Source organism: Amblyraja radiata, chromosome 28 (genome assembly GCF_010909765.2).
Source record: "Amblyraja radiata isolate CabotCenter1 chromosome 28, sAmbRad1.1.pri, whole genome shotgun sequence".
Lineage (NCBI taxonomy): Eukaryota > Metazoa > Chordata > Chondrichthyes > Rajiformes > Rajidae > Amblyraja > Amblyraja radiata.
In genome coordinates, this window is record NC_045983.1 from 29,257,361 (window position 1) to 29,284,696 (window position 27,336).

Sequence of the window (27,336 nt, forward strand, 5' to 3'; positions counted from 1 at the left end):
GAAGGCAGGTACAGGATACTGAGTTGGATGATCAGCCATAATCATATTGAATGGAAGTGCAGGCTCGAAGGGCCGAATGGCCTACTCCTGCACCTATTGTCTATGTTTCTATGTTAACACAGTCTTAGACTAAGAACCAGAGTGAAGGGCAGCATCTGTGGTGCAGGGAGTATTGGGCAGAGTTGCCGCATGTTCTGAGTGATGTAGCTCAGTTTAGTTTAGTTTCGAGATACAGCAGGGAAACAGGCCCTTCGGCCCATCGAGTCCGCACCGACCAGCGATCCCCGCGCATTAACACTATCCTACACACACTAGGGACAATTTATACCAAGTGTAGTCAATTAACCTGCAAACCTGTACGCCTTCGGAGTGTGGGGGGAAACGGAAGATCCCGGAGAAAACCCGCGTGGTCACGGGGAGAACGTACAGACAAGCGCCCGTAGTCAGGATCGAACCCGGCTCTCTGGCGCTGCAAGCGCTGTAAGGCTGCAACTCTACCGCAGCCGGCGTGTAATGAGGGGACGACTTTCTCTCTCTCGGTGGTGCAGCGGGTGGAGCTGCTGCCTCACAGCGCCTGCGACCCCGGTTCAACCCTGACCTCGAGTGCTGTCTGTGTGGAGTTTGCACATACCTCCCCTTTCCTCCGGGTGCTCCGGTATCCTCCAACATCCCAAAGACGTACAGGTTTTAAAGGCTGATTGGCTTCTGTAAAATCATCCCTAGTGTGTAGGGAGTGAATGAGAAAGTGGGATGACACGGAAATAGGATGGTTGGCATGGACTCGGTGGGCAGAAGGGCCTGTTTCCATGCTGTATCTCTAAACTAAATGATTGCTAGTTACACTGAATCAACTGCAATTGAAAGTGACTGCATGGTTTTATGTGTAAAAGACCTCATCATCAACCCCCACTCCGCCCCCAGATTACTCCCTGAAGGTCCAGATACTAATAATGGGCCTGCTCTACTGAATATCACATATCTACTGAATATACCAAAAAGGAGATTAAAAAAACTGTAGATTCTGGAGATCTGAAATAAAAACAGAAAATGCCCAGAGGGTTGGGCAGCATCAGTGGAAAGAGAGACATTTCAAGTCCAATATCCTTTATCAGAATGTTCTTAAGGGGTTGGACAGGCTAGATGCAGGAAGATTGCTCCCGATGTTGGGGAAGTCCAGGACAAGGGGTCACAGCTTAAGGATAAGGGGGAAATCCTTTAAAACCGAGATGAGAAGAACTTTTTTCACACAGAGAGTGGTGAATCTCTGGAACTCCCTGCCACAGAGGGTAGTCGAGGCCAGTTCATTGGCTATATTTAAGAGGGAGTTAGATGTGGCCCTTGTGGCTAAGGGGATCAGAGGGTATGGAGAGAAGGCAGGTACGGGATACTGAGTTGGATGATCAGCCATGATCATATTGAATGGCGGTGCAGGCTCGAAGGGCCGAATGGCCTACTCCTGCACCTAATTTCTATGTTTCTATGTTTCTATGTTTCTACTGATATTGGCGATGGTCGAATACTTAGCACAAGTGCTCCATGTTAGAGCACCTGGAGATTAACCTCAAAGGAAACCACAACTCCATCACTCAATACCTCCATAAGCAGAGTGGGGCAGCGGTAGAGTTGCAGCCTTACAGCGCCAGAGACCCGGGTTCGATCCTGACTGCGGGTGCTGTTTGTATGGAGTTTGTACGTTCTCCCCATGAACGCGTGGGTTTTCTCCGGTATCTCCGGTTTCATCTCACACTCCAAAGATGCGCACATTTTGATGGTTAATTAGCTTCTGAAAACTTGTAAATTGTCCCAGGTGCGTAGGATAATGCTCATGTACGAGGTGATTGCTGGTCAGTGCAGACTCGATGGGCCGAAGAGCCTGTTTGCGAGCTGTATCTCCAAAGTCTAAAGTAAAGTAAAGCATTGCATGAGATATTTTATCTCCAGGCTTTAAACTACAGCACAAATGACAATAGGTGCAGGAGTAGGCCATTCGGCCCTTCGAGCCAGCACCGCCATTCACTGTGATCATGGCTGATCATCCACAATCACTACCCCGTTCCTGCCTTCACCCCATATTCCTTGACTCCGCTATCTTTAAGAGCTCTATCTAACTCTCTCTTAAAAGCATCCAGAGAATCGGCCTCCACTGCCTTCTGAGGCAGAGAAGTCCACAGATTCACAACTCTCTGGGTGAAAAAGTTTTTCCTCATCTCTGTTCTAAATGGCTTACCCCTTATTCTTAAACTGTGGCCCCTGGTTCTGGACTCCACCAACATCGGGAACATGTTTCCTGCCTCTAGCGTGTCCTATCCCTTAATAAACTTATGTTTCAATAAGATATCCTCTCATCCTTCTAAATTCCAGTGTATACAAGCCCAGTCGCTCCATTCTTTCAACATATGACAGTCCCGCCATCCCGGGAATTAACCTTGTGAACCTACGCTGCACTCCCTCAATAGCAATAATGTCCTTCCACCAATTTGGAGACCAAAACTACACACAATACTCCAGTTGTGGTCTCACCAGGGTCATGTGCAACTGCAGAAGGACCTCTTTGCTCCTATACTCAACACCTCTTGTTATGAAGGTCAACATGTCATTAGCTTTCTTCACTGCCTACTGGCATTAACCGATAAAGGAGAATTCTGATAAAGGGTGGCACGGCAGCACAGTGGCACAACGGTTGAGTTGCTGCCTTACAGCATTTGCAGCGCCAGAGACCCGGGTTTGATCCCCGCCCGGGTGCTGTCTGTACGGAGTTTGCACGTTCTCCCTGTGACCGCTTGCGTTTTCTCCGAGGCCTTCGGTTTTCACCCACACTCCAACGACGTGCTGGTCTGTAGATCAATTAGCTTGGTATAAGTGTAAATTGTCCCTAGTGAGTGTGTAGGATAGTGTCCATGTGCTGGGATGGTGGTCGAGACAGACTCGGTGGGCCGAAGGGCCTGTTCCCGCGATATTTATCTCTAAACAAATCTCAACTATTCCCTCTGGATCAGTAAATAAATAATAAATTGGCAATGAGATAAATTTCACAGGAAAGTAGTGTATATGAGCGGTTACATTTTGTATGCAGCAGATAGCGGAGGCTGCTGTTATATTGTTTTGCATACTTGGAGCTTAAGTGTGCAATCACTAACTTGAACACAGTGGGGCAGAAGATGCACATGCTGATATTTTTGATGAGAGATATTTTTAACACTGTGTGCAAACTAAATCCTGTTGTTTAAACACAGCTGAATTACTATTGGCACAGTAAAACAACGTGAATGAGGGGGAAATATATAAAAAATCTGAGAACCAGAACTTTTCTGCTTTTCTGGGCAGCACGGTGGCACAGCGGTAGAGCTGCTGCCTTACAGCGCCAGAGACCCGGGTTCGATCCTGACTACGGGTGCTGTCTGTACGGAGTTTTTGTTTTTGTACGTTCTCCCCGTGACCTGCTTGGGTTTCCTCCGAGATCTTCCGTTTCTTCCCACACTCCAAAGACGTACAGGTTTGTAGATCAATTGGCTTGGTATAAATGTATAAATGTGAAATTTGTCCCCAGGGTAGTGTCAGTGTGTGTGGGTCGCTGGTGGGCGTGGGCCGAAGGGCCTGTTTCCACGCTGTATCTCTAAGCTAAACTAAACTAAACTAAACTACACTAAACATGCTGTAACTTTGAATATTAGACTGAGAGCAAACAGAGATCTGTGGTGCACAATCTAAACCAGGTCCAACATGAGATTAGTTTTTAAATAAATCAAAGATGGCAAATGTATCAGCTGCTGGCTTAGTATTTGCAGTGTCGTGCATTACTGCTTTTCCTGATTCATATTGTCATTTGTTCCACCCATGAAGTTAACAGTTACATTCCGAGATACAGCACGGAAACAGGCCCTTTGTCCCACCGAGTCCACGTCATCTATTGATCACCGGTTCCATGTTACCCAACTTCTCTCACCCCCACCCCTGCACATCGAAGGGTCAATCTTTTACAAAGGCCAGCAAAGCGACAGTTCGCCTACAAACCCGCACGTCTTTGGAGTGCAGGATGGAACTGGAGCACCTGCTGGAAAACCTACACGGTCACGGGGAGAACATGCAAACACCACACAGACAGCACCCTAGATCAGCATCGAACCCAGGTCTCTGGCGTGGTGAGGCAGCAGCTCTACCCGCTGCACCACTGGACAACACGTAGCAAACGTGTTTTCCCTGTAACCCAGTACACGCAACAATAAACAACACTTTAAAACTGTAAACTGTGTATTCAAGGTTTCTATGTGGCCTGCTTGGAATTGCCCACGGGTTCTGGCTTCTTCTCATATCCCAATGATATGCAGGTCAGCTTAAAGACCCTTAATTGTCCCTTGTGTAAGTGAGTGTTTAGTGAATCAGGGCTGATTGATGAGCAAGTAGAGGGATTATTTATAGAGGAATAATTGGGGATGGGGGGGGGGGGGGGCTTATGGAACTGCTGCATTGGACTCGATGGGCCAAATGGCCTCCTTCTCTGTTGTCAGAAAGTATAAGGAAGCCGATGAAGCCCTGGTGCTATCAGCCATCAAGTTTTAAATTGTATGACTGACCTGGCCAGTGAATTTCGCTACACCAATTGGTGTATGTGACAATAAATGAACTTATGTTTCTCACCAACTTTCAATGTTTCTGAATGTCTCTGGCTTCAAGAAGCATGAAAAAAATAATTAAAATCACTGAAAGCGTTAAACATATAAAAATGATCAAATTATTTAAAACTGCTTTTGAGCATAGAGCTATTCAGTTTGGAAACACCTCTAAAAATGAATGAATGAATAAGTTTATTGGCCAAGAATTTGCCTTGGATGAGAGGGGATCTCATTGAAACATATAAGATTATTAAGGGTTTGGACACGCTAGAGGCAGCAAACATGTTCCCGATGTTGGGGGAGTCCAGAACCAGGGGCCACAGTTTAAGAATAAGGGGTAAGGCATTTAGAACAGAGATGAGGAAACACTTTTTCACACAGAGAGTTGTGAATCTGTGGAATTCCCTGCCTCAGGTCGGTGGAGGCCGGTTCTCTGGACACTTTCAAGAGAGAGCTTGATAGGGCTCTTAAAGATAGCGGAGTCAGGGATATGGGGAGAAGGCAGGAACGGGGTACTGATTGTGGATGATCAGCCATGATCACATTGAATGGCGGTGCTGGCTCGAAGGGCCAAATGACCTACTCCTGCACCTATTGTCTGTTGTCTATTGCTCCGCCCACAAGTGACAACATGACATACAGTGACAGTTAGGAAAGGAGATGAGGAGGGATTTCTTTAGTCAGAGAGTGCTGAATCTGTGCAGTTCTTTGCCACAGACGGCTGTGGAGGTTGCCAATGGATATTTTAAGGCGGAGATTGATAGAATCTTGATTAGTACGAGTGTCAGAGGTTATGGGGAGAAGGCAGGAGAATGGAGTTGAGAGGGAAAGACAGATTAGCTGTGAATGAATGGCGGAGTAGACTTGATGGGCTGAATGTGGGCAAGTTGGGCTGAAGGGCCTGTTTCCACACTGTATCACTCTATGACCCTATGACTCTCAGGTTCGTGACCCAAAACGTCACCTATCCATGTTCCCCAGGGATGATGCCTGAGCTGCTGTTACTCCAGCACTTTTGCGTCCTTTTGTGACATTATCAATGCCTTCATAAAGGCATCAATTCCTTTGGGAAGCTCATATGAGTAATACAAGGCTCTATAAGGCGCTGGTCAGGCCGCATTTGTTAGTACTGTGAGCAATTTTGGGCCCCATATCTGAGGAAGGATGTACTGGCTCTGGAGAGGGTCCAGAGGAGGTTTACGAGAATGATCCCAGGGATGAGTAGGTTAACATATGATGAGCGTTTGACAGCACTGGGCCTTCACTGGAATTTAGACGGTTGAGGGGGGACCTCATTGAAACTTACAGAATAATGAAAGGCATAGATAGAATGGATGTGGAAAGGATGTTTCCACTGGTGGGAGAGTCTAGGACGAGAGGTCACAGCCTCAGAATTAAAGAGGGCTCTTTCAGAAAGGAGGCTCAACTCTGGAACTCATTGCCACAGAGGGCTGTGGAGGCCAAGTCAGTGGATATTTTTAAGGCACTGATAGACAAATTCTTAATTAGAACGGGTGTCAAGGGTTATGGGGAGAAGGCAGGAAAATGGGATTAGGAGGCAGAGATCAGCCACGGTGGAATGGCAGAGTGGACTCGATGGGCCGAATGGCCTAATTCTACTCCTATAACCTGTGAACTTGTGTCTTAATATCCACACGCATTCCCTTGGGCCCTACATCAGTTGCCTCTTCAGGCAGCTCGATCACGTACATCAGGATGACACAAAATGCTGGAGTGACTCAGCATCTCTGGGGAGAAGGAGTGGGTGACGTTTCGGGTCGAGACCCTTCTTCAGGCTGATGTCAGGGGAGGGGGCGGGACAGAGATAGACTGTAGTCGGAGACAGTAAGACTGGTGGGAGAACTGGGAAGGGGGAAGGGATGGAGAGAGAGGGAAAGCAAGGGCTACTTGAAGTTAGAGAAGTCAATGTTCATACCGCTGGGGTGTGAGCTGCCCAAGCGAAATATGAGGTGCTGTTCCTCCAATTTGCGCTGGGCCTCACTCTGACAATGGAGGAGGCCCAGGACAGAAAGGTCAGATTGGGAATGGGAGGGGGAGTTAAAGTGCTGAGCAGCCGGGAGATCAGGTCGGTTAAGGCGGACTGGGCGGAGGTGTTCAGTGAAACGATCGCCGAGCCTGCGCTTGGTCTCGCCGATGTACAGGAGTACAGGAGTCCATCAGGATGATCTCTCCTCGCAAACCATCACTGATTGAGGCCTAATGTCTGGTGGGCGGGTTTTAGCTCATTCCCAACTAAAATGTCAATTCAGGTAATGATACAATGCAGACAGACCACGAGGATGCAAATGGGATATCTTGCAAGACACTGTCTAATAAAAGCACACATTGTAATGTGACGTGCAATGTAGACACACCCTTGTGCCTCTTCAATCATTGGTAACTAAAGTGATTTAATACTAAATACATGAAAAATCTGTGCAAATATTTGCACAGTGAGGAATATACCTGGGTCTAAAATTAATATTCTGTTCTCAGCATAAGGAAACTCGGGTCACTGTTATTAATGAGATAGATGTGATCGGTGATTAATGTGGAAAAACGTGACTTAATTCCATGACGGTGATATCAGGAGACTCAAATATGAATGTCGCACAGTTTGAATTCTAAAAGCATAGACCAGTGCGTAACGAGGCCAGGGTCTTCGGCCCACGATGTCAATGCCAGACTAATCTCCGCTGCCTTCACTAATCTTCATTCCCTGCATTTCCCTGTCCCTATCGAAAAGCCTTTTAAATCCCACTATCGTATGTGCCTCCACCACCAGGGGCGGCCTTAGGAGGTGCGGGGCCTAATTGGGAACAGTTTTGGTGAGCCCCAGGTTCCCAGGCAAGGTCTGTAGATTCATAGAAATACAAATAAAGTCTATTATAGACTTTATATCTCTATGGTAGAATGGAAAGTAATCAAAATGTGCGCTTAACAAGTGCCTGTGAGTTAATGGACCAAACAGATCTAACTACATTTTAATATAAAATTGCATACATGTCAGCCTACAAGTAACAAAGAAAATGTGTAGATCACCTCTGAAAAGTACATAGTTACAATGCCACTTGTTTTAGTGACTGAAATGAGAAAAAAAGTCATTTAAGTAACTAGAACCTGGAAAACCAATAACTATTGGCGAAAAACCAGTCCAGGCATTAAATTTTGGGCTTCAGCCCCATCCTACCCTTTGGGCTTCTACCACATCCTAACTTAGTTGTGTGTGTGTGTGTGTGTGTTATTTGTGTGTATGTTAGTTGTCTGTGCATTATGTGTGTGTGTGTGGGAGGGAAGGAGAGAAGGGAGGGAGGGGAGTAGAGAAAGAAGGGAGGGAGGGAAGGAGAGAAGGGAAAAGAGAGAGAGGAAGGAGGGAGGGAAGGAGAGAGAGAAGTGAGGGAGGGAAGGAGAGAAGGGAGGGAGAGGGCCGGCAGCGGGAGCATATGCCGGGGTCCAGGCGGACGGGTGTGAGCTGAGGCCGAGGTTTGTAAACGTTGCTCCAATCCCCGGCTCGGCCCTCCCTGTATTGTTCACCCGTCTCCCCGGGGAGAGAGAGGGGTGGAGCCGGGGCTGTGTGCGTGAAGCACGGCAACTGGAGGGGCGGGAGCGCTGCCCCGGGACAGTGAGGGAATTACCCACCTCCCCCTCTCCCGCTTCTCCATTCCCCCTCACACCCCCCTCCCAGTCTACACCTTTCTTCCCCCTCCACCCCTCTACTCTCTCTCAACCCATCTCTCCCCCCTCAAACCGGAGTAGATCTACCCGAGCCCAGAGCGGGGCCCCCTTAGGCTCGGGCCCAATTGGGAGCATTTGGTCCAATTGGCTTAAGGCCGGCCCTGTCCACCACCACCCCTCGTTCCAGCTCGTTCCAGACACCCACCACCCCCTGTGTGAAAAAAAGTTGCCCCGCACATCAGCTTTAAATTTTAACTTCTACAGGTTTCAGCATGCATAGGCAAAAACATTTTCTTTCCCCTCTTGAGAATATCATTTTTTGTTGCTGTTCTGTGTCCTGTTCATGCAAACCAGTGAAGCATACCACCAGTTTGGGGAAAAAATAATGAAATCTGAGGGTTTTTGATAGATTCAATGAGTTCCTAAATGCCAGGAACATAAAGTGCAATAATTCTTCATCCTATATAAATATTACTGACATGGATATCCTGAAGGCATTTGATAAATAATATATAGAGTACTAAAATATGAAAACAGGAATGCAAACATGATTCCTTTCATCCCTGGACTCCTTCAGCTCCAGGGACTGAGAGCTGAGAGGTTATTATTTTAAAATTGGGAATCTGTTTAAGATCTGGTCTTGATTATTTTACAGGCCCTTCGGTCCACCGAGTCCATGCTGACCAACGGTCACTAACACTAACACCTTCCTACATACCAGAGACAATTTTTTTTACAACTTACCAAAGCCAATTAACCTACAAACCTGTACGTCTTTGGAGTGTGAGAGGAAACCGGAACACTCGGAGAATGGCCACGGGGAGAACGTGCAAACTCCGCACACACAGCACCCGTAGTCAAGATCGAACTCGGATCTCTGGCACTGTGAGGCAGTAACTCTACCGCTGTGCTGCCCCCTTCATTGGGGAGAATTTTTACAGAGGCCAATTAACTAAAATCCCACGTCTCTTTGAGATGTGGGAGGAAACCGGAGCACCCGGAGAAAACCCACGCGGTCACAGGGAGAAGGTCCAAACCCTACATGGATTTCTGTAAGTGAGGAACTTTGCAGTCCAACATAATCCTGAGGTGGGCTTCTTTGAGGATTGATCTGGTAAATGCCCCTGTCCCACTTAGGAAACCTGAACGGAAACCTCTGGAGACTTTGCGCCCCACCCAAGGTTTCCGTGCGGTTCCCGGAGGTTGCAGGCGGTTCCCGGAGGTTGCAGGTGGTTGCCGGAGGTTGCAGGTGGTTGCCGGAGGTTGCAGGTAGTGGAAGCAGGTAGGGAGACTGACAAAAAAACCCCGGGAACCACACGGAAACCTTGGGTGGGGCGCAAAGTCTCCAGAGGTTTCCGTTCAGGTTTCCTAAGTGGGACAGGGGCATTAACTCTTAAAATGTGTGATGAGTTTTACAGAGTGCATATCACTCAGCTGCTTAGAAGGGGTGAAGGAAAGAGCCTTCACGTCGCGGCCCTGTTTACACCAATCTTTCCACCACCACGCACAAGAAGCGACAACACTGACATCATTGTGTGCAGATGCCAAGAAGTGGGTTCGGCTCTGCCTGAACAACTTCTAATCTTGTGCCTGGACTCGATAAGAAGAAGAAGAAGCTGCTTAGAAACAAAATCCTTTCAGGTTTTAATTCGGGAGGAAGAAAAGTTCACAAGACTGAAAAGGCAAATCTGTTTTATGCTTCTCACTTCTTTTGAAATCAAACATTGTTACTCTTCAAAGCAGAAGAAGGCCAGTTTTTGAATAAATATTTTTGGGTTGTTCCAACCAAAGTGTTTTTCGTTGTTGAAGTTTTGAAACAAACTTTGTTTGATGCAGCTCTAAAAGACTTTGGTTCGGCAGCGTTTGGTGTATTGTGTGCAGTTCTGGTCGCCCCCCATTGCAGGAAGGATGTGGAAGATTTTGGAGAGGGTGCAGAGGAGGTTTACCAGAATGCTGCCTGGATTAGAGGATATCTGCTACAAGGAGAGGCTGGATCAACTCGGATTGTTTTCTCTGGAACGTCGGAGATTGAGGGGAGGTGGAAGTACATACAATTGTGAGAGGCAGAGATAGGGTAGACAGTCATAACCTTATTCCCAGAGTGGATATATCCAACACTAGTGGGCATAGCTACAAGGTGGGAGGGGGGAATGTTGGATGGAGATATACAGGGCAAGTTCTTTACACAGAGAGTGGTGGGGGCCTGGAGCGTGCTGCCAGGGGTGGTGGTGGAGGCAGATAGAAACATAGAAACATAGAAAATAGGTGCAGGAGTAGGCCATTTGGCCCTTCGAGCCTGCACCGCCATTCAATATGATCATGGCTGACCATCCAACTCAGTATCCCATCCCTGCCTTCTCTCCCTATCCCCTGATCCCTTTAGCCACAAGGGCCGCATCTAACTCCCTCTTAAATATAGCCAATTAACTGGCCTCAACTACCTTCTGTGGCAGAGAATTCCACAGATCCACCACTCTCTGTGTAAAAAATGATTTTCTCATCTCGGTCCTAAAAGACTTCCTTCTTATCCTCAAACTGTGACCCCTTGTCCTGGACTTCCCCAACATCGGGAATAAACTTCCTGCATCTAGCCTGTCCAACCCATTAAGGGTTTTGTAAGTTTCTATAAGATCCCCCCTCAATCTTCTAAATTCTACCGTGTACAAGCCGAGTCTGTCCAGTCTTTCTTCATATGAAAGGCCTGCCATCCCAGGAATCAGTCTGTTGAACCTTCTCTGCACTCTGTAAGAGTGAAAAGATACGATAGTTGCGTTGACGAGGCTTTTAGATAGACACAGGGATGTGCAAGGAATAGAGGGATATGGATCATGTACCAGGCAGATGGGGTCAGTTTAACTTAGCATCATGTTCTCAAGGGAACTGCAGATGCTGGAATATCGAAGGTACACAAAATTGCTGGGGAAGCTCAGCGGGTGCAGCAGCATCTATGGAGCGAAGGAAATAGGCAACGTTTCGGGCCGAAACCCTAAGGGTTTCGGCCCGAAACGTCGCCTATTTCCTTCGCTCCATAGATGCTGCTGCACCCGCTGAGTTTCCCCAGCAATTTTGTGTACCTAACTTAGCATCATGTTCAGTGTAAAGATTGTGGGCCAAAGGGCCATTACCGTGCTATGTTTTATGCTCTATGTTCGATAAACCAAGGCAAGACAAGCCAAAATCCAACTATTCAAATCCATTCGGAATGCTTTACCTGGATCTCTTTGAGTTTCTCCCAATCTGGATTAACGAAGTAGTTGATTCCTTTTACAGCCCCTGGAAGTTGTGTGTTGTTCACCAGCAAGGCCAGCAGTACAACATAGGGGAAGAGTGCAGTGACGTACACAACCTGGTTACAGTGGATGCAAAGCAAAGATGAAGAGCTGTTAGGGTCAAGTCTGCCGAGCAACGTTGGGATGTGTGTATAACCATTATTCTTACACCCCCTCTGCTTATCCTCCCACAGCTGCGTGGATAATAATAATAATAATAATAATGGATGGGATTTATATAGCGCCTTTCTAATACTCAAGGCGCTTTACATCGCATTATTCATTCACTCCTCAGTCACACTCGGTGGTGGTAAGCTACTTCTGTAGCCACAGCTGCCCTGGGGCAGACTGACGGAAGCGTGGCAGCCAATCTGCGCCTACGGCCCCTCCGACCACCACCAATCACTCACACACATTCACACACAGGCAAAGGTGGGTGAAGTGTCTTGCCCAAGGACACAACGACAGTACGCACTCCAAGCGGGGTTCGAACCGGCTACCTTCCGGTTGCCAGCCGAACACTTAGCCCATTGTGCCATCTGTCGTGGATGCTATGACAACCCATAAACCACCATATTCTTCAACAATTTCTGCTTCAATGCAGCAGCGAATGGTAAGCTGAGGATTATTTATTTTCAATGGGGGGAAAAAAAAACCCAACCTCTCTTCCACATCCAATCAGCGCATTGAGATATGTGGGATGGAACTGCAGATGCTGGTTTAAACCGAAGATGGACACAAAAAAGCTGGAGTAACTCAGTGGGACAGGCAGCATCTCTGGAGGGAAGGAATGGGTGATGTTTCGGGTCGAGACCCTTCTTCAGACTGGTTGGGGATAAGGGAAGTGTAAACATTGTGGGCCAAAGGGCCATTGCTGTGCTATGTTCTGTGCTCTATGTTCGATAAACCACATGATCATATTGAATGGCGGTGCAGGCTCGAAGGGCCGAATGGCCTACTCCTGCACCTATTTTCTATGTCTATGTTTCTAAGCCTTCCCATTCCCACACTGACCTTTCTGTTCTCGGTCTCCTCCATTGTCAGAGTGAGGCTGAACGCAAATTGGAGGAACAGCATCTCATATTTTGCTTGGGCAGTTTACAGCCCAGTGGTATGAATTTTGATTTCTCTCACTTCAGGTAGCCCCCGGCATTCCCTCTCTCTCTATCCCTCCCCCACCCAAGTTGCACGAGCTTCTCATTTTCACCCAACAAACAGCTATTAATGGCCTGTGTTTCCTTTATCCCGGGACGACAGATGGCACAATGGGCTAAGTGTTCGGCTGGCAACCGGAAGGTAGCTGGTTCGAATCCCGCTTGGAGTGCATACTGTCGTTGTGTCCTTGGGCAAGACACTTCACCCACCTTTGCCTGTGTGTGTCCTTGGGCAAGACACTTCACCCACCTTTGCCTGTGTGTGTGGATGTAATTATGTGAAGCACTTTGAGGTCAATGCAAGTTGACTAAAAATGTGCTATATAAATAAAGAAAAAAAATTAAATTATCATCTTTACTTTTTGCATATCTTCCATTCATTGTTCTTTATCTCTCCACATCATTGTCTATATCTCTCGTTTCCCTTCTCCCTAACCAGTCTGAAGAAGGGTCCTGACCTGAAACGTCACCCATTCCTTCTCTCCAGAGATGCTGCCTGTCCCGCTGAGTTACGCCAGTTGTTTGCTTCTATGTTCAGCGCATTGAAATGCCAGGCTCAAATGAATAGGGGGCTCACAGTACATTTATATTTGGATGGGAAAACATCCAAACAATGAAATCCTTGCAGACAAAACACTTGCTGGCACATAAAAATGGTAGCTGGCTCGTGATGTGTGGTATCGCGTCTAAGTGCAACCAAGTGCCTACAGGGAGGGAAGAATTTGGATCGAGAGAATTGTTAAATGAAGCCAAGGGGAATAACTTGTATGTCTCTCTTGATGCATTTCTGGTAACATTGTAGCATGCGAAAGGGGATGTGATCTTCAGAGCTGTGCAGAAACTCATTATGGATGTTGGACACTGGAACCCCACATGGAGAACGTGCAAACTCCACATAGACAGCACCCATAGTCAGGGTCAAACCCGAGTCTCTGGAGCTGTGAAGACAGCAACTCTACCGCTGCACAAACTACAGAAATATCATTGAAAAAAGGAGAATACAAATGGATTAAGGGGAAAGGTGGAACATTGGGAGTGATAATTAACAGGTTTAATAAAGCAGAGATGGTTTGATGGGTCTGCATCTGGTCCAGTGAAGCCCTATTTTGTTTACCTGGCAAAGCAACTTTGGAATGCCAGTTATGTCAAATGCATCTTTCCATTATTGTAAGCTTTGGATGTTTGGAGCCGGCACAAGCTTTCTCACACACCACTTAAGGATTAAGTGACTGTAAAATGGAAGCCATGTGTTAATTAGCACAAATCTCATCTTCTGTCTCGAAGGTTCCAGTTGACTCCATTATTCCACAACTATCTGTTTCAGAGATGATGGAAATACTACTCTGTTTAATGTTCATTACTGATGTAATGGAACAGCCCCAGATCATCATTAAAACACTAATAGCAATCGCTACAGTAACAAAAGCAGCGTTTCACTAAGCATAAAGCAAAACCAATAACATGATAACAATAACATGGCAAAGAATCATAGATTTGTAGAGTTATACAACAAGGAAGCAGGCCCTTCGGCCCGACCTGCCCATGCCAACCATGATATCCCATATATGCTAGTCCCACTTGTCTGCGTTTGGCCCTATCCCAATCCATGTACTGTACCTGTCCAAATGTCTTTTAAATCCTCTGGCAACTCTGGCAAGTTTTTGGGACGACAGATGGCACAATGGGCTAAGTGTTCGGCTGGCAACCGGAAGGTAGCCGGTTCGAATCCCGCTTGGAGTGCATACTGTCGTTGTGTCCTTGGGCAAGACACTTCACCCACCTTTGCCTGTGTGTGAATGTGTGTGAGTGATTGGTGGTGGTAGGAGGGGCCGTAGGCGCAGATTGGCAGCCACGCTTCCGTCAGTCTGCCCCAGGGCAGCTGTGGCTACAGAAGTAGCTTACCACCACCGAGTGTGAATGAATAAAGCGCCTTGAGTATTAGAAAGGCGCTATATAAATCCCATCCATTATTATTATTATTATATACCCACTACATAACTTTTAGATTAAAATAATTAATACCAATGTTAATAAAATAGAATTGAACCCCGTAATGATGTAACCCAATAGTGTGTTAAGTAATGTACTGAAAGTTATTTAATATTTAACAGTTTTAGAATGCTCAGTTTTAAGAATATTGAAGACTAAATAGTTTTCAGAAATTATTCATAATTGCAATTAGTTGAACAATTAAATTCTCCATCATGTTACCTTTATTCTATTTTTCCTTTTGTAAAAAAATCTTATAATTGCATCACATTCCTCATGGGTTTAGGTTAGTGGACATGAAGGTCAATGATGGACGGGTAGACACAGAATGTTGGAGTAACTCAGCGGGATGGGGCAGGATCTCTGGAGAGAAGGAATGGGTGACGTTTCGGGTCGAGACCCTTCTTCAGACTGTATTGCATGGAGCGATTGTAATGCGTGATTGCAGATCCACTTCTGGGACCAGCACGCAAGGAGTCGCCATGCTTGGAGTCGCCATCTTGGAACGTGTGCCTTTGGCACCGTTTGTTTACAGGTTTACGGCAACTTTAAAAAGCAACTAACGGCAGCCAATACACTACTCTAGAGAATTGGCAATGCCCAAAAAAATAAGCATTATATAAGAGAAATAAAGGACGTTCTTTTAGGAAAGAAATGAGGCAAAATGTATTTCATCAGAGGGTGGTGAATCTGTGGAAATCTTTGCCACAGAAGGCTGTGGAGGCCAAGTCAGTGGATATTTTTAAGGCAGAGATAGATAGATTTTTGATCAGTACAGGTGTCAGAGGTTATAGGGAGAAGGCAGGAGAATGGGGTAGGAGGGAGAGATAGAACAGCCATGATTGAATGATGGAGTAGACTTGATGGGCCGAATGTCCTATTTCTACTCCTATCACATATGACCTTATGACCTTATATTAGAATTCTTATCGAATTTTACATCTTATTTTTTTGACAAAATAAAAGCAGACCCAAGTAACAAGCTATCTCTAGCAGGCAATGTAATCACTGGCCAGTCTAATAGAAACCTACCTTTCCAGTCCACTGAACCCCTTTGAATATGCAGAAGTAAACAATGACCCAGGCAAGGGCAAGGAAACCAAAAAGTTCCCAGCGTATATCTCCAAGGTCTTCCAGACCATTTGTCTTCTGAAGAACGTGGTAACTAAATGAATGAGGCAAAGATAATGGAATCTCAGTGATCATAATTCATTTACAAGGAGATATCTCTTCTGCACTTCTAGTAATGACAATATGCAGCAGCAGCAGAGATGGGGAAGGGATAGTTGTAGCAGAACTAAACTGAAATACTGCAAAGGAAAACAAGCAAAAATGAATTGGAGTTGTCCGGCCTTTTGCACAAATTACCGCAGAGACTTGAAATAATCTTGAACTGAACGAAAATAGGAGAATGCAAACTGAATTCTAGGAGAGGGAAGGGTTAACTGTGACACTTTGTATTTGGAAGCTACATGTGTTTTCAATTAGACAATAAGTTAAGGTTTTATAAATACTGGATTGTCCATTTGTCAATGGGTGAAATCGACTTGGAGGAATGTCCCAAAGCGAATGCCATTGACAAAAATAACCGCAGAAGGTGCTTCTTGTTGTGTTCCTTTGTGGACTTCTCCACACTGTTTACAGGCAGCTAGAAACAAATGCAGAAGTGGATGAAATCTTCCATTTTTTTAGCTCACATTTATTGTTTTGTCACTAGCTTCCACACGATGCATTAAAAACTGACCGATGGTTTGCAGCTGAATAATCAACTTGAGTAAACTAATTGAAAGTAAAAACCTAGAATTAGTACGTAGCTAGGACAGGCAGATCTGGGAATCTTTTTGTTGAAGTCAAATGGGATCTGTGTTTCAATTTTAGTTTTGTTTAGTTTAGAGATACAGCGCAGAAACAGGCCCCTTCGGCCCACCGAGTCTGTGCTGACCAGCGATCCCCGCACACTAACACTATCCGACACACACTAGCGACAATTTACATTTATACCAAGCCAATTAACCTACAAACCTGTACGTCTTTGGAGTGTGGGAGGAAACCGAAGATCCCGGAGAAAACCCACGCAGGTCACGGGGAGAACGTACAAACTCCGTACAGACAGCACCCGTAGTCGGGATCAAATCCAGGTCTCTGGCCCTGTATGGCAGCAACTCTACCGCTGTGCCCAATTTCAATTTGGAAAAGATAAAAATATGGCGGGATGATACAATAATTGTGATTCATTGTTAATGAGATAAATAACTATTTGTTATTCTTAAATTTTTGTGATTTGTGACTAAATCCAGAAAAATGGAATCCAATGTTGATTATAACTTTATGGACAAAGCTGATGAATATTAAGTCGAGGCTCCATCGTGACATGCGAAGAATCACACGTTCAGCTAAACACCATTAGTCAGATCACATATCAGGGAAGGAAATCAGTCATTCTTATCTGTTCTAGCCTGTATGGAATTGTCCCCAAATGAATCTTAACACTCCTCTGAAATGGCTGAGCACATGACTAAGCAAAATGCAAAGTACTGGAGTAACTTAGCGGGTCAGGCAGCATCTCCAGAGGGTATAGATAGGCGACTTTTCACACATTAACCCTTCTTCAGGCTAATTGGAGTGGGTGGAAGAATGCTGGAAAAGGCTAACTTGCAAACTACTAAATTCAGGTGCAAATAAATAGGTAATAATTCCTGCCTTTGGCAACAATAGGCACTTCCTGTAAATGAAGACATAAATAAACCTGGCAATCTGCTGTCATTTTTACAAAGAGATATGGGATTGCAATAGGTGCAAATTATATCATAATTTGTGTCTGATGTTGATCTTTCCTGTGAGCTGATAAATTATTGTTAGTGCTGCAACTGGTGAAGCCCTCCATTTGTATGTCATCGTTCCCTTTGTTTAACTTTAGTCGTGCTGCTGATGGATTTTGAAGCCTGTGGTGATTTTCAAATCGAGCAGTCATTTCAGCGGTGTTTCGACCTTGCCATTTGAGATTGTAAATTCCTTGTTTAAGTAAGATAATTCAGGAAGTGGCAAAAACACTGCAGGACCATGGGCGAAGCAGCGGTAGAGTTGCTGCCTTACAGCGCCAGAGACCCGGGTTCAATCCCGACTACGGGTGCTGCCCGTGCGGAGTTTGCACGTTCTCTGTGCGTGACCCTGTGGGTTTTCTCTAAATTGTCCATAGCGTGTAGGATGCGATACTGGGATAACGTAGATCTGGTCGTGCCCGGCACGGCGGGAGGATGAGCCTGTTTCCACGCTGTATCACTAAACTAAACTAAGCTACAGTTTGCTTCAGAAAGAACTGCAGATGCTGGAAAAATCGAAGGAAGACAAAAAAGCTGGAGAAATTCAGCAGGTGAGGGAGCATGGAGCAAAGGAATAGGCGGCCTTTCGGGTCGAGACCCTTCTTCAGATTGATCACAATGTAATGTACAAATGGAGAATAATGACAGTAATTCAGCATCTAATTCCCAGACACCACAGAATCATTCCTGCTGCCTTGGAATTCCGGAGTGTACCTTAAACTCCATAAATGCCCTGGTTAGGTTTTCAGATATATTAGGATGATGTAATATTCAAAAGACTAACTAATTCTGGCATTTACTTTGCTTTCATCCCAACGTAAAAAAGGGGGTAAAAATTCAAAGACATTATTCTCTCTCAATGTCTTTTACCAATGGTGGATAGCTTTAAAGAAAATGATTTACTATGATTCCTGGTGGTAAAATCTGCCAATGGTTTTACAAATTAAATGGCAATAAAAGCAAATGACTGAATCGGTGAATACATAGGAGAGTAAGGCTGAAATGCAAGAGAAGAGAAGTAGCATGGAAGAGAATAGAGCACGTTTGATAGAGACTGCGCAAACATTGATACAGATTCAATGCAGTGTCTGTTCAATGCACCACAAGACACTGGCAGGTTCCAGAGCCAATTCTGGAGATGAATGACAATTGCTAAGTTTATATGTCTCGTAACATTTCATTCTGGCCACACGGTGGCGCAGCGGTAGAGTTGCTGCCTTACAGCGCTTGCAGCGCCGGAGACCCGGGTTCGATCCCGATTCCTCCCACACTCCAAAGACGTACAGGTATGTTGGTTAATTGGCTCTGTATAAATGTAAATTGTCCCTAGTGTGTCCCTGTTTCCACGCTGTGTCTCCAAACTAAACTGACTTCTGTGTGAACAAATGTACTGAAGAAGAATCTCATGCGCAACACATCTGGTGGAGCCGCTGCTACACGGCGCCAAAGACCCGGGTTCGATCCTGATCTCAGATGCTATCTGTGTGGAGCCTGCACGTTCTCCCTGTGACCTCCTGGATTTTCACTGAGTTCTCTGGTTTCCTCCCACACTCCAAAGACGTACAGGCTTGTAGGTTAATTGGCTTGGTATAAATATAAATTGTCCCTGGTATGTGTAGGATAGTGTTACTATGCGGGGATCGCTGGTGGGCCGAAGGGCTTGTTTCCGCGCTGTATCTCAAAACTAAACTAAACATCCCAAAGATGTGCAGGTTTGTAGGTTAATCGACCTCTTTAAATTGCCTCTAGCGTGTGTTAGTGAATGGATGAGTAAGTGGAATAACATAGAATTCATGTGAATGGATGATTGATGGCCAGTATGGACCTGATGGGCCGAAGAGCCTGTTTCCAAGCTGTATCTTTCAATGATTCTATGATTCAATGATCTTACAAATTTCTCTCCGTTGATGTGTGAAGGATGCTGGTCTTTTTTTTAAACCCAGAAACAGAACTTTTGTTTAGTTTTTAAGTATGATAACAATATTTCTCTTCAACACAGAAAAACTAAAACAAATCTCAAAGAATGCATAAAACACAAAAACTGAAAAATAGGTTAATAATGTAATGTCAGACCAAACAAGACGTCTTCCGGTAAATTGTATGCAAATGCTTGTTTCAATACGTATTTTAATTTTCATTAAAATTAATTAATTATTAAGTGTGAGGCGAATGTGTTTAAATTAAATTAAGATGCAAACAGCTGTGATCTAGTGGAATGCAGAACAGACTCAAGACGTTTTAGCCTTTAGAGACACAGCGCGGAAATGGGCCCTTCGGCCGACCGAGTCCGCACCGACCATCGATCACCCCTTACGTTAACACCATCCTACGCACAAGGGACGATTTACAACTTTTACCGAAGCCAATTAACCCACAAACCTGAGTGTGGGCGGAAACTGGAGCACCCGGAGAAAACCCACCATGTCACGGGGAGAATGCACCAACCCAGAACGCCACCCATCCTTTTTCTCCAGAGATGCTGCCTGACCCGCGTAGTTCCTCCAGCACTTTGTGTCTATCTTTGGTATAAAACAGCATCTGCAGTTCCTTGTTTCTCCTGTGGGTCGTGGAATTGGTTGTGTTTTTGTTTGGTTATTTCACAATAAGCTTCACCATCCTCCCCTGGCACATTTGTTCTTTCTGCTCAAATGCCGATCCAACTCCCCCCCCCTCTCCCCCTTCCCCCCCCCCCCCCTCAGCCTTCTTATACCCCCCCTCCCACCCGGAAGCCGTCTCCCGCCAGACTAGGCAATATGAAACAACATCAGGTGGGGAGACAAGTGAATAATCTGTATCCAGGCAGATAAAGCAAGGACGGTTACGTCCCGCGACTGCACACTGCCAGATCAATCACTCCAGTCGAACGTTCCAGGGAAAGCCTGACTCAGATTTCAAGCAGGGAGCTGGCAACAACAGCTGAATATCAGTCTTGTCTTTTAGCATTTTAGATTCAACGGACCATGGGAAAGATACCCCACAGTTTGTCTGGCATTTCTTTTGTCAGATGCCCTCAAGCCAAAATGGCAGAATGATATTGAACACTCTCTGAAAGAGTACGATTAGAGTCTCAAAAGTAATTCTACAGGGGCGTTGTCTGTCTGTTGATGTAGAAACAGATGTCTAAAGGCTTGCTAGGCTCATTATGTTCAATATCTGTGAGTTTGAAATTTTATCTTTTTTTAATTAGACGTTACTGGACTTTATCTTGCAATAAACGTTATCCCTTTTATCATGTAGATGGCTCGATTGTAATCATGTCTTGTCTTTTAGCTGACTGGATAGCATGCAACAGAAGGAAATTTCACTGTAACATAGAAAATATAGACATAGAAAATAGATGCAGGAGTTGGCAATTCGGCCCTTCATGCCAGCACCGCCATTCAATATGATCATGGCTGATCATCATAAATCAGTACACCGTTCCTGCATTCTCCCCATATCCCTTGATTCCATTAGCCCTAAGAGTTATATCTAACTCACGTACACGTGACAATAAGCTAAACTAAACTAAACTAAACAAAATAAGCTGCATCTTTTCATTCATTCTCTTTCGATGTTTCAGGCTTATATTTAGAAATTCATGTCCACATATTCTAATTATAACTCTACACTTTGCTTTTTAGGGCTTTGGAAACGTGTTCTGTCCATTTGCTTCCACAAGGTCTGAGTGGACCACTGGATTTTGAAGTTTTATTCCCTGAAAAGCACTTTTCACCCAGAGAGTTGTGAATCCGTGGATTTTTTCACCCAGAGTTGTGAATCTGTGGAATTCTCTGCCACAGAAGGCAGTGGAGGCCAATTCACTGGATGTTTTCAAGAGAGAGTTAGAACTAGCTCTTAGGGCTAACAGAACCAAGGGATATGGGGAGAAAGCAGAAACAAGCTACTGATTCTGGATGATCAGCCATGATTATATTGAACGGCGGTGCCTGCTCGTTGGGCCGAACGGCCTACTCCAGCACCTATTTTCTACGTTTCTATGTTCTATGTTTCAAACATAAGTCAACTTAAGTTAAATGTCATTGTTTCTTTTGCTGGCCATATGACACATCTACATATTAAAGATACATATAGGCATCTTTCTGTCTCCACTTTAAACTGCATCCCCCTTCCCATCAGAACTGCCCCCTCCATCGACTCCTTTAAGTCTAGACTAAAAACGTATATCTGTACTCCCAAGCCTTTCCTGACGTCCTCTGAGCGAGGGCTATATGTATATATGTATGTAGTTTGTTTGTTTATACTATTCTTATAACAAATGTAAAACACTTTGGTCAACTTGACTTGACTTGCCCTGCTTTGTAACCACTTTCCCATCCCTGATGAAGGATCATCAACTGGAAATATTAACTTTTTTCCCTCCCCACTGATGCTGCCTGGCCTGCTGAGTATTTCCATTATTTTCTGTTTTCATTCCCATCTCTATAGCTTGTGTCTTGGCGAAAGATACCTGCAACTTCAAGACACTTTGAAAAACATTTCGCAGTTGATCATTTTGTTTTACCAAAAAGCCAATTGGACAGCTAATGGAGTGTTTTATAAATAGATTGCCATGCTTTATTCATTTCCAATTAGGAGAGTTTTAACTGAACATCAGTGGAAATGTTTGATAATCTAGCACTTTTGTATAGCTTTGAACAGATAATTAGATATAAGGCTGAATGAAGCCTATCATGAATGTATAAATGTAAATTATTTTATGCATATTAAAAGTCTTATAATTAACTCTATGTTGTAGAAATGTTACTGCAGTTTGCTGAAAGTCAAAGATCTGGAATTTGATGGCGGTGGGAAATTATTGGTGTTGCAATCAAATTGTTTTAGTTTCGTTTAGAAATACAGCGTTGAAACAGGCCATTCGGCCCACCGAGTCCGCGCCGACCTGCAATCCCCGCACACTAACACTATCCTACACACACTGGGGACAATTTACATTTATATCAAGTCAATTAACCTACAACCTTACTTTAGGAGATGCAGCGCGGAAACAGGCCATTCGGCCCACCGAGTCCGTGCTCTAACATTATCCTACACACACTAGGGACATTTGACCATTTTACCGAAGCCAATTAGCCTGCAAACCCGCACGTCTTTGGGGTGTGGGAGGAAACCGAAGATCTTGGTGAAAACCCACGCAGGTCACGGGGAGAACGTACAAACTCCGTACAGACAGCACCCATGGTCAGGATCGAACCCGGGTCCCTGGCGCTGTAAGGCAGCAGCTCTACCACTGCACCACCGTGCCGCACCAAAAATGTTAAAGAAATTCAGCAGCTGTCTGGGGCGTTTGCACGATTGATGTCATAGTCATGATGAGCATGTTAACACACATGTACTGAAGGCACATGAAGCAAGCGGATTATTACGTCACACAAATACAAGCTGCATTAATGCAACACTACTCTTGTGAAGCCCAACTCAGAAAGAATGCATCCTCTTAGTGGCGCAGCAGTAGTGTTGCTGCCTCACAGGGCCAGAGACCCGGGTTCAAACCCGACTATGGGTGCTATCTGTGTGGAATTTGTACATTCTCCCTGTGACCACATGGGTTTTCTCTGGGTGCTCTGGTTTCCTCCCACACACCAAAGACATACAGGTTTGTAGGATAAGATAAACTCAAAAAGCTGGAGTAACCCAGCGGGACAGGCAGCATCTCTGGAGGGAAGGAATGAGCGACGTTTCGGGTTGAGACCCTTCTTCAGACCTGACCAGAAACATCTCTCCAGAGATGCTGCCTGTCCCGCTGAGTTACTCCAGCTTTTTGTGCCTATCTTTGGTTTAAACCAGCAGGTTTATAGCTTAATTGGCTTCAATGAGAACTGTAAATTGTCCCGAGTGTCAGGCATCGCTGGTCGGCGTGGACTCGATAGGCCGAAGGGACTGTTTCTGTGCTGTGTCCAAAAACTAAACTAAACTAAACTAAATGGTACAATTGCAATTCACCGTTGCTATTTAAAGGGACGGCCAATTGTTTGATGATTTGATTTTTATTTTGGTCGATATATTTTTCTTACTGCCGTTATAATTCAACAAGGGTTTGGTGCTTTCTTGCAATTATGGCATGTTGATCATGTTAGCACGTTCGAGATCTTGAGCTTGGGTCGGTCGAAGAAAGTGCGAGGAGCAGAAAACATTGGTGGGACTTGCAAAGAGTAACAGCAATAGAGAGGCTTAACTTTCATCAGAAATGTAAAGGTGCGTGTGACAGAGGCAATACGATAACCGTAGAAAACCTTCATCAATTATAGATGGAGCAAGACAAATTAGCCGCAATGTTGCAGCAAATTAATTCAAGCAATGCTTGATGAATATTCTAGATCAGTATGTTGAGGAAGCGAAGTAGAACAGGCAAATTTAGGTCAAAACACAAAGTACCGGAGAAACTCAGCAGGTCAGGCAGCATCTGGGGAGGGAACGGACAGATGAGGTTTTGGGTCAGGACTGATGGAGCGGGGGGAGGAAAAGCTGGCAAGGAGGAGTGGAGATGGGGAAAAACTCGGCAAGTGATCATAAAGTCTTAAGGAATAGGAGTAGAATTAGGCCATTCGGCACACTGAGTCTATTCCACCATTCAATCATGGCTGGTCTATCACCCCCTCCTCACCCCATTCTCCTGCCTTCTCCCCATAACCTCTGAAAAGTTAATAGGTGGATACAGGTGAGTGGTGGGGTTGTAAATCATGGCTAAAATAGAGCCAAAATAAAGCAGAGGATTCATGCATTTACAAGGCCTGTTAGCCGTTTCTGTATAAGAAGCCACAGGCTGCTAGCTGGTGCCGGGAAGTCTTGGTCCCAGATCAGTACCTCAGATAAGGAAGGTCCAAGTATCTTTTAATAATTGTTAGTATGTAATGGAAAGCTTCTTGGTGGCACGGTGGCTCAGTTGCTGCCTTGCAGTGCCAGAGACCCAGTTCGATCCTGACTACGGGTGCTGTCTGTAGTGTATCGGGCAGTGTTAGTGTAGGAGGATCGCTGGTCGGCACGGACTCTGTGGGCCGAAGGGCCTGTTTCCACGTTGTATCTCTAAAGCCTAAAGTTATGCTGTCTGAGAATAAAGGCCCAGAATAAATCTACGCTGGCAATCCTCATCTGCTGAGTACTTTCAGCATTTTCTGTTTTTATTTTAAATTAACGACTTAAAACAGAGTTACAGCGCTTACAGCGCCAGAGACCCGGGTTCGAACCTGGCTACAGGTGCTTGTCTGCACGGAGTTTGTACGTTCTCCCCGTGACCTGCGTGGGTTTTCTCCGAGATCTACGGTTTTCCTCCCACACTCCAAAGACGTACAGGTTTATAGGTTAATCGGCTTGATATAAATGTAAATTGTCCCTCGTGAGTAGGATAATGTTAGTATACGAGGATCGCTGGTTGGCACAGACTCGGTGGGCCGAAGGGCCTGTTTCTGCACTGTATCTCTAATGTATAAAGTCTAAAGTTTGAGGTTCTGCTGTCTAAGAGCAAAGACCTGTAATAAATCTTCCCAGGCAATCCTCGCTGGGTGAGTATTTTCAGCATTTTCAGTTTTTATTTAAATGGAAGATTTAACCATCGTCAGTAAACAGTGAAGCTGAGGATTGGGAATATTTCAGAATGCAGGAAAGAAGAACAAAACTGTGATAAGGGAAGAGGAAGCAAAAAATATGGAAAGGAAAGATTTAGAGAGATATTGACCAAACGAAGGCAGGCAGGACTAACATGGATAGACACAAAAAGCTGGAGTAACACAGTGGGACAGGCAGCATCTCTGGAGATTCAGACTGAAGAAGGGTTTCGACCCGAAACGTCGCCAATTCCTTCTCTCCATAGATGCTGCCTCACCCGCGGAGTTACTCCAGCATTTTGTGTCTACCTTCGATTTACCAGCATCTGCAGTTCTTTCTTAAACATTTTGAGCATGTTTTGTGTGCTCTATGTTCATTGATTAATGAGGAATTAAGTTTTCTCCTGGCATTGATGTGTAACTTTGCTTTGTACGGGAGGTAGGAGGGTAATTCAATAGGTTGCCGCTTGTAATTGTCATGTTTTGCAAATTGCTGCCATGGCTCAGGTCGGGAGGAGGGAGGACCCCCCCGCCACGTGTACCACGTAATCCCGCGCTACCTGCTCCATGGTCGGATAGTCGGCGACTAAACCGTCTCCCCCACCTGGTTTGCCAGGTGAGGAGGGTGCTGTGGACCCCCAGCAGGACCAAAAACAAGACCCGTCAAAGGGCGGATGAGCTCCTAGCGAGCCAATGGCCATCCACACTTCAGTAGAAGTTGCGATCACTGTCGTACACGGCATTGTAAGGAATGATGATGAAGCACACACACCAACATCCTATACTTCCAGCGGCGGAAGTCCGCAGGAACTGGAGGACAGAGATGTGTGGTGCGTCCGTCACCGTTCCAGTCGGAAACCAGCGCCACTGAGTCGCTAATGTGTTCAACGATGATGATGATGATGATGCCATCCATGCCTCTTGCATCTATTTCATTCTTTATTCCCTTTTCATGATGGGGGCAATGTTCAGATGAAGACCAGTAGATGGCAGTGGCATGCAATGCAAAATGTATACCTATCGATCATTTTACATTGTGTAGGAAGGAGCTGGAGGAACAGCATCTCATATTTTGCTTGGGCAGCTTACAGCCCAGTAGTATGACAATTGATTTTTCTCACTTCAGGTAGCCCCGGTATTCCCTCTCTCTCTATCCCTCCCCCACCCAAGTCGCACTAGCTTCGTGTTTTCACCCTACAAACAACTAACAATGGCCTGTTTTTTTTCTCATCGTCACTTTTTTGCACATCTTTCATTCAATGTTCTTTATCTCTCCACATCACCGCCTATATCTCTTGTTTCCCTTATCCCTAACCAGTCTGAAGAAGGGTCTGGACCCGAAACGTCACCCATTCCTTCTCTCCAGAGACGCTGCCTGTCCCGCTGAGTTACTCCAGCTTTTTGTGTCTATCTTCGATCATTTTTACGGTGTCATTCAGGAGAACTGTAAACTAACACCCAGCTTTGTCACATGCTGAAATGTGGCTTTTCAGATCTGTGCTGTGAGAGTGTGAGGTATATGCTTTTCAGGAAGTTAAGCCAGGGCAGGAAGCACAAGAGGGTGCTGCCTGACCCGCTGAGTTACTCCAGCACTTTGTGTCTGTCTTCGGTGTAAACCAGCATCTGCAGTTCCTTTCTTTGTGACCAGCTGCAGCTGGAACTCTAAAATGACTCCAAAATGGCATCTCTTGCATGCAGATTCAGTGGGTTGACTGACCTTTTTTAAGAAGGAACTGCAGATGCTGGAAAATCGAAGGTAGACAAAAGTGCTGGAGAAACTCAGCGGGTGCAGCAGCATCTATGGAGCAAAGGAAATAGGCAACGTTTTGGGCCGAAACCCTTCTTCGTGGTCTCACCACGGGACTGAGTGGGATTGGTGTAGATGGCATAATGGTCAGCGTAGACATAATGGGCTGAAGAGTCGTATCGGAAGAAGCTGCAGATGCTGGTTTACACCGAGGATAGACACAAAATGCTGGAGTAACTCAGCGGGACAGGCGGCATCTCTGGGGAGAAGGAATGGATGACGTTTTGGATCGAGACCCTTCTTCAAACTGAGAGTCAGGGGAGAGGGAGACACAGAGATATGGAAGGATATATTTCAATGCTGTTTATCTATGATTCTAATGTAGCAATAAGGAACTGCTGGCTTAGTAAAAAAAGCCACAAAGTGCTGGAGTAACTCAGCAGGCCAGGCAGCATCTCTGGAGAACATGGATAGGTCATATTTTGGGTCAGGACCTTCTTCAGTCTTCAGAAGGGTCTGAAATAGGATCCTC

The 27,336-nt window shown here is 45.4% G+C and overlaps 1 protein-coding gene across 2 annotated transcripts in view; it reads right to left on the reverse strand.

Moving 5' to 3' along the window:
- The window catches only part of LOC116989047 (sodium- and chloride-dependent GABA transporter ine-like), a 94,423-nt gene that overhangs the window by 16,367 nt on the left and 50,720 nt on the right, over window positions 1-27,336 (reverse strand). For both annotated transcript variants that reach the window (XM_033046181.1, XM_033046180.1), the window contains exons 4-5: window positions 15,730-15,862; window positions 11,497-11,631 (exon numbers count right to left, since the gene is read on the reverse strand). In XM_033046181.1, coding sequence (XP_032902072.1) covers window positions 11,497-11,631; window positions 15,730-15,862 — 268 coding nt within the window. The remainder of the gene's footprint in view (window positions 1-11,496; window positions 11,632-15,729; window positions 15,863-27,336) is intronic.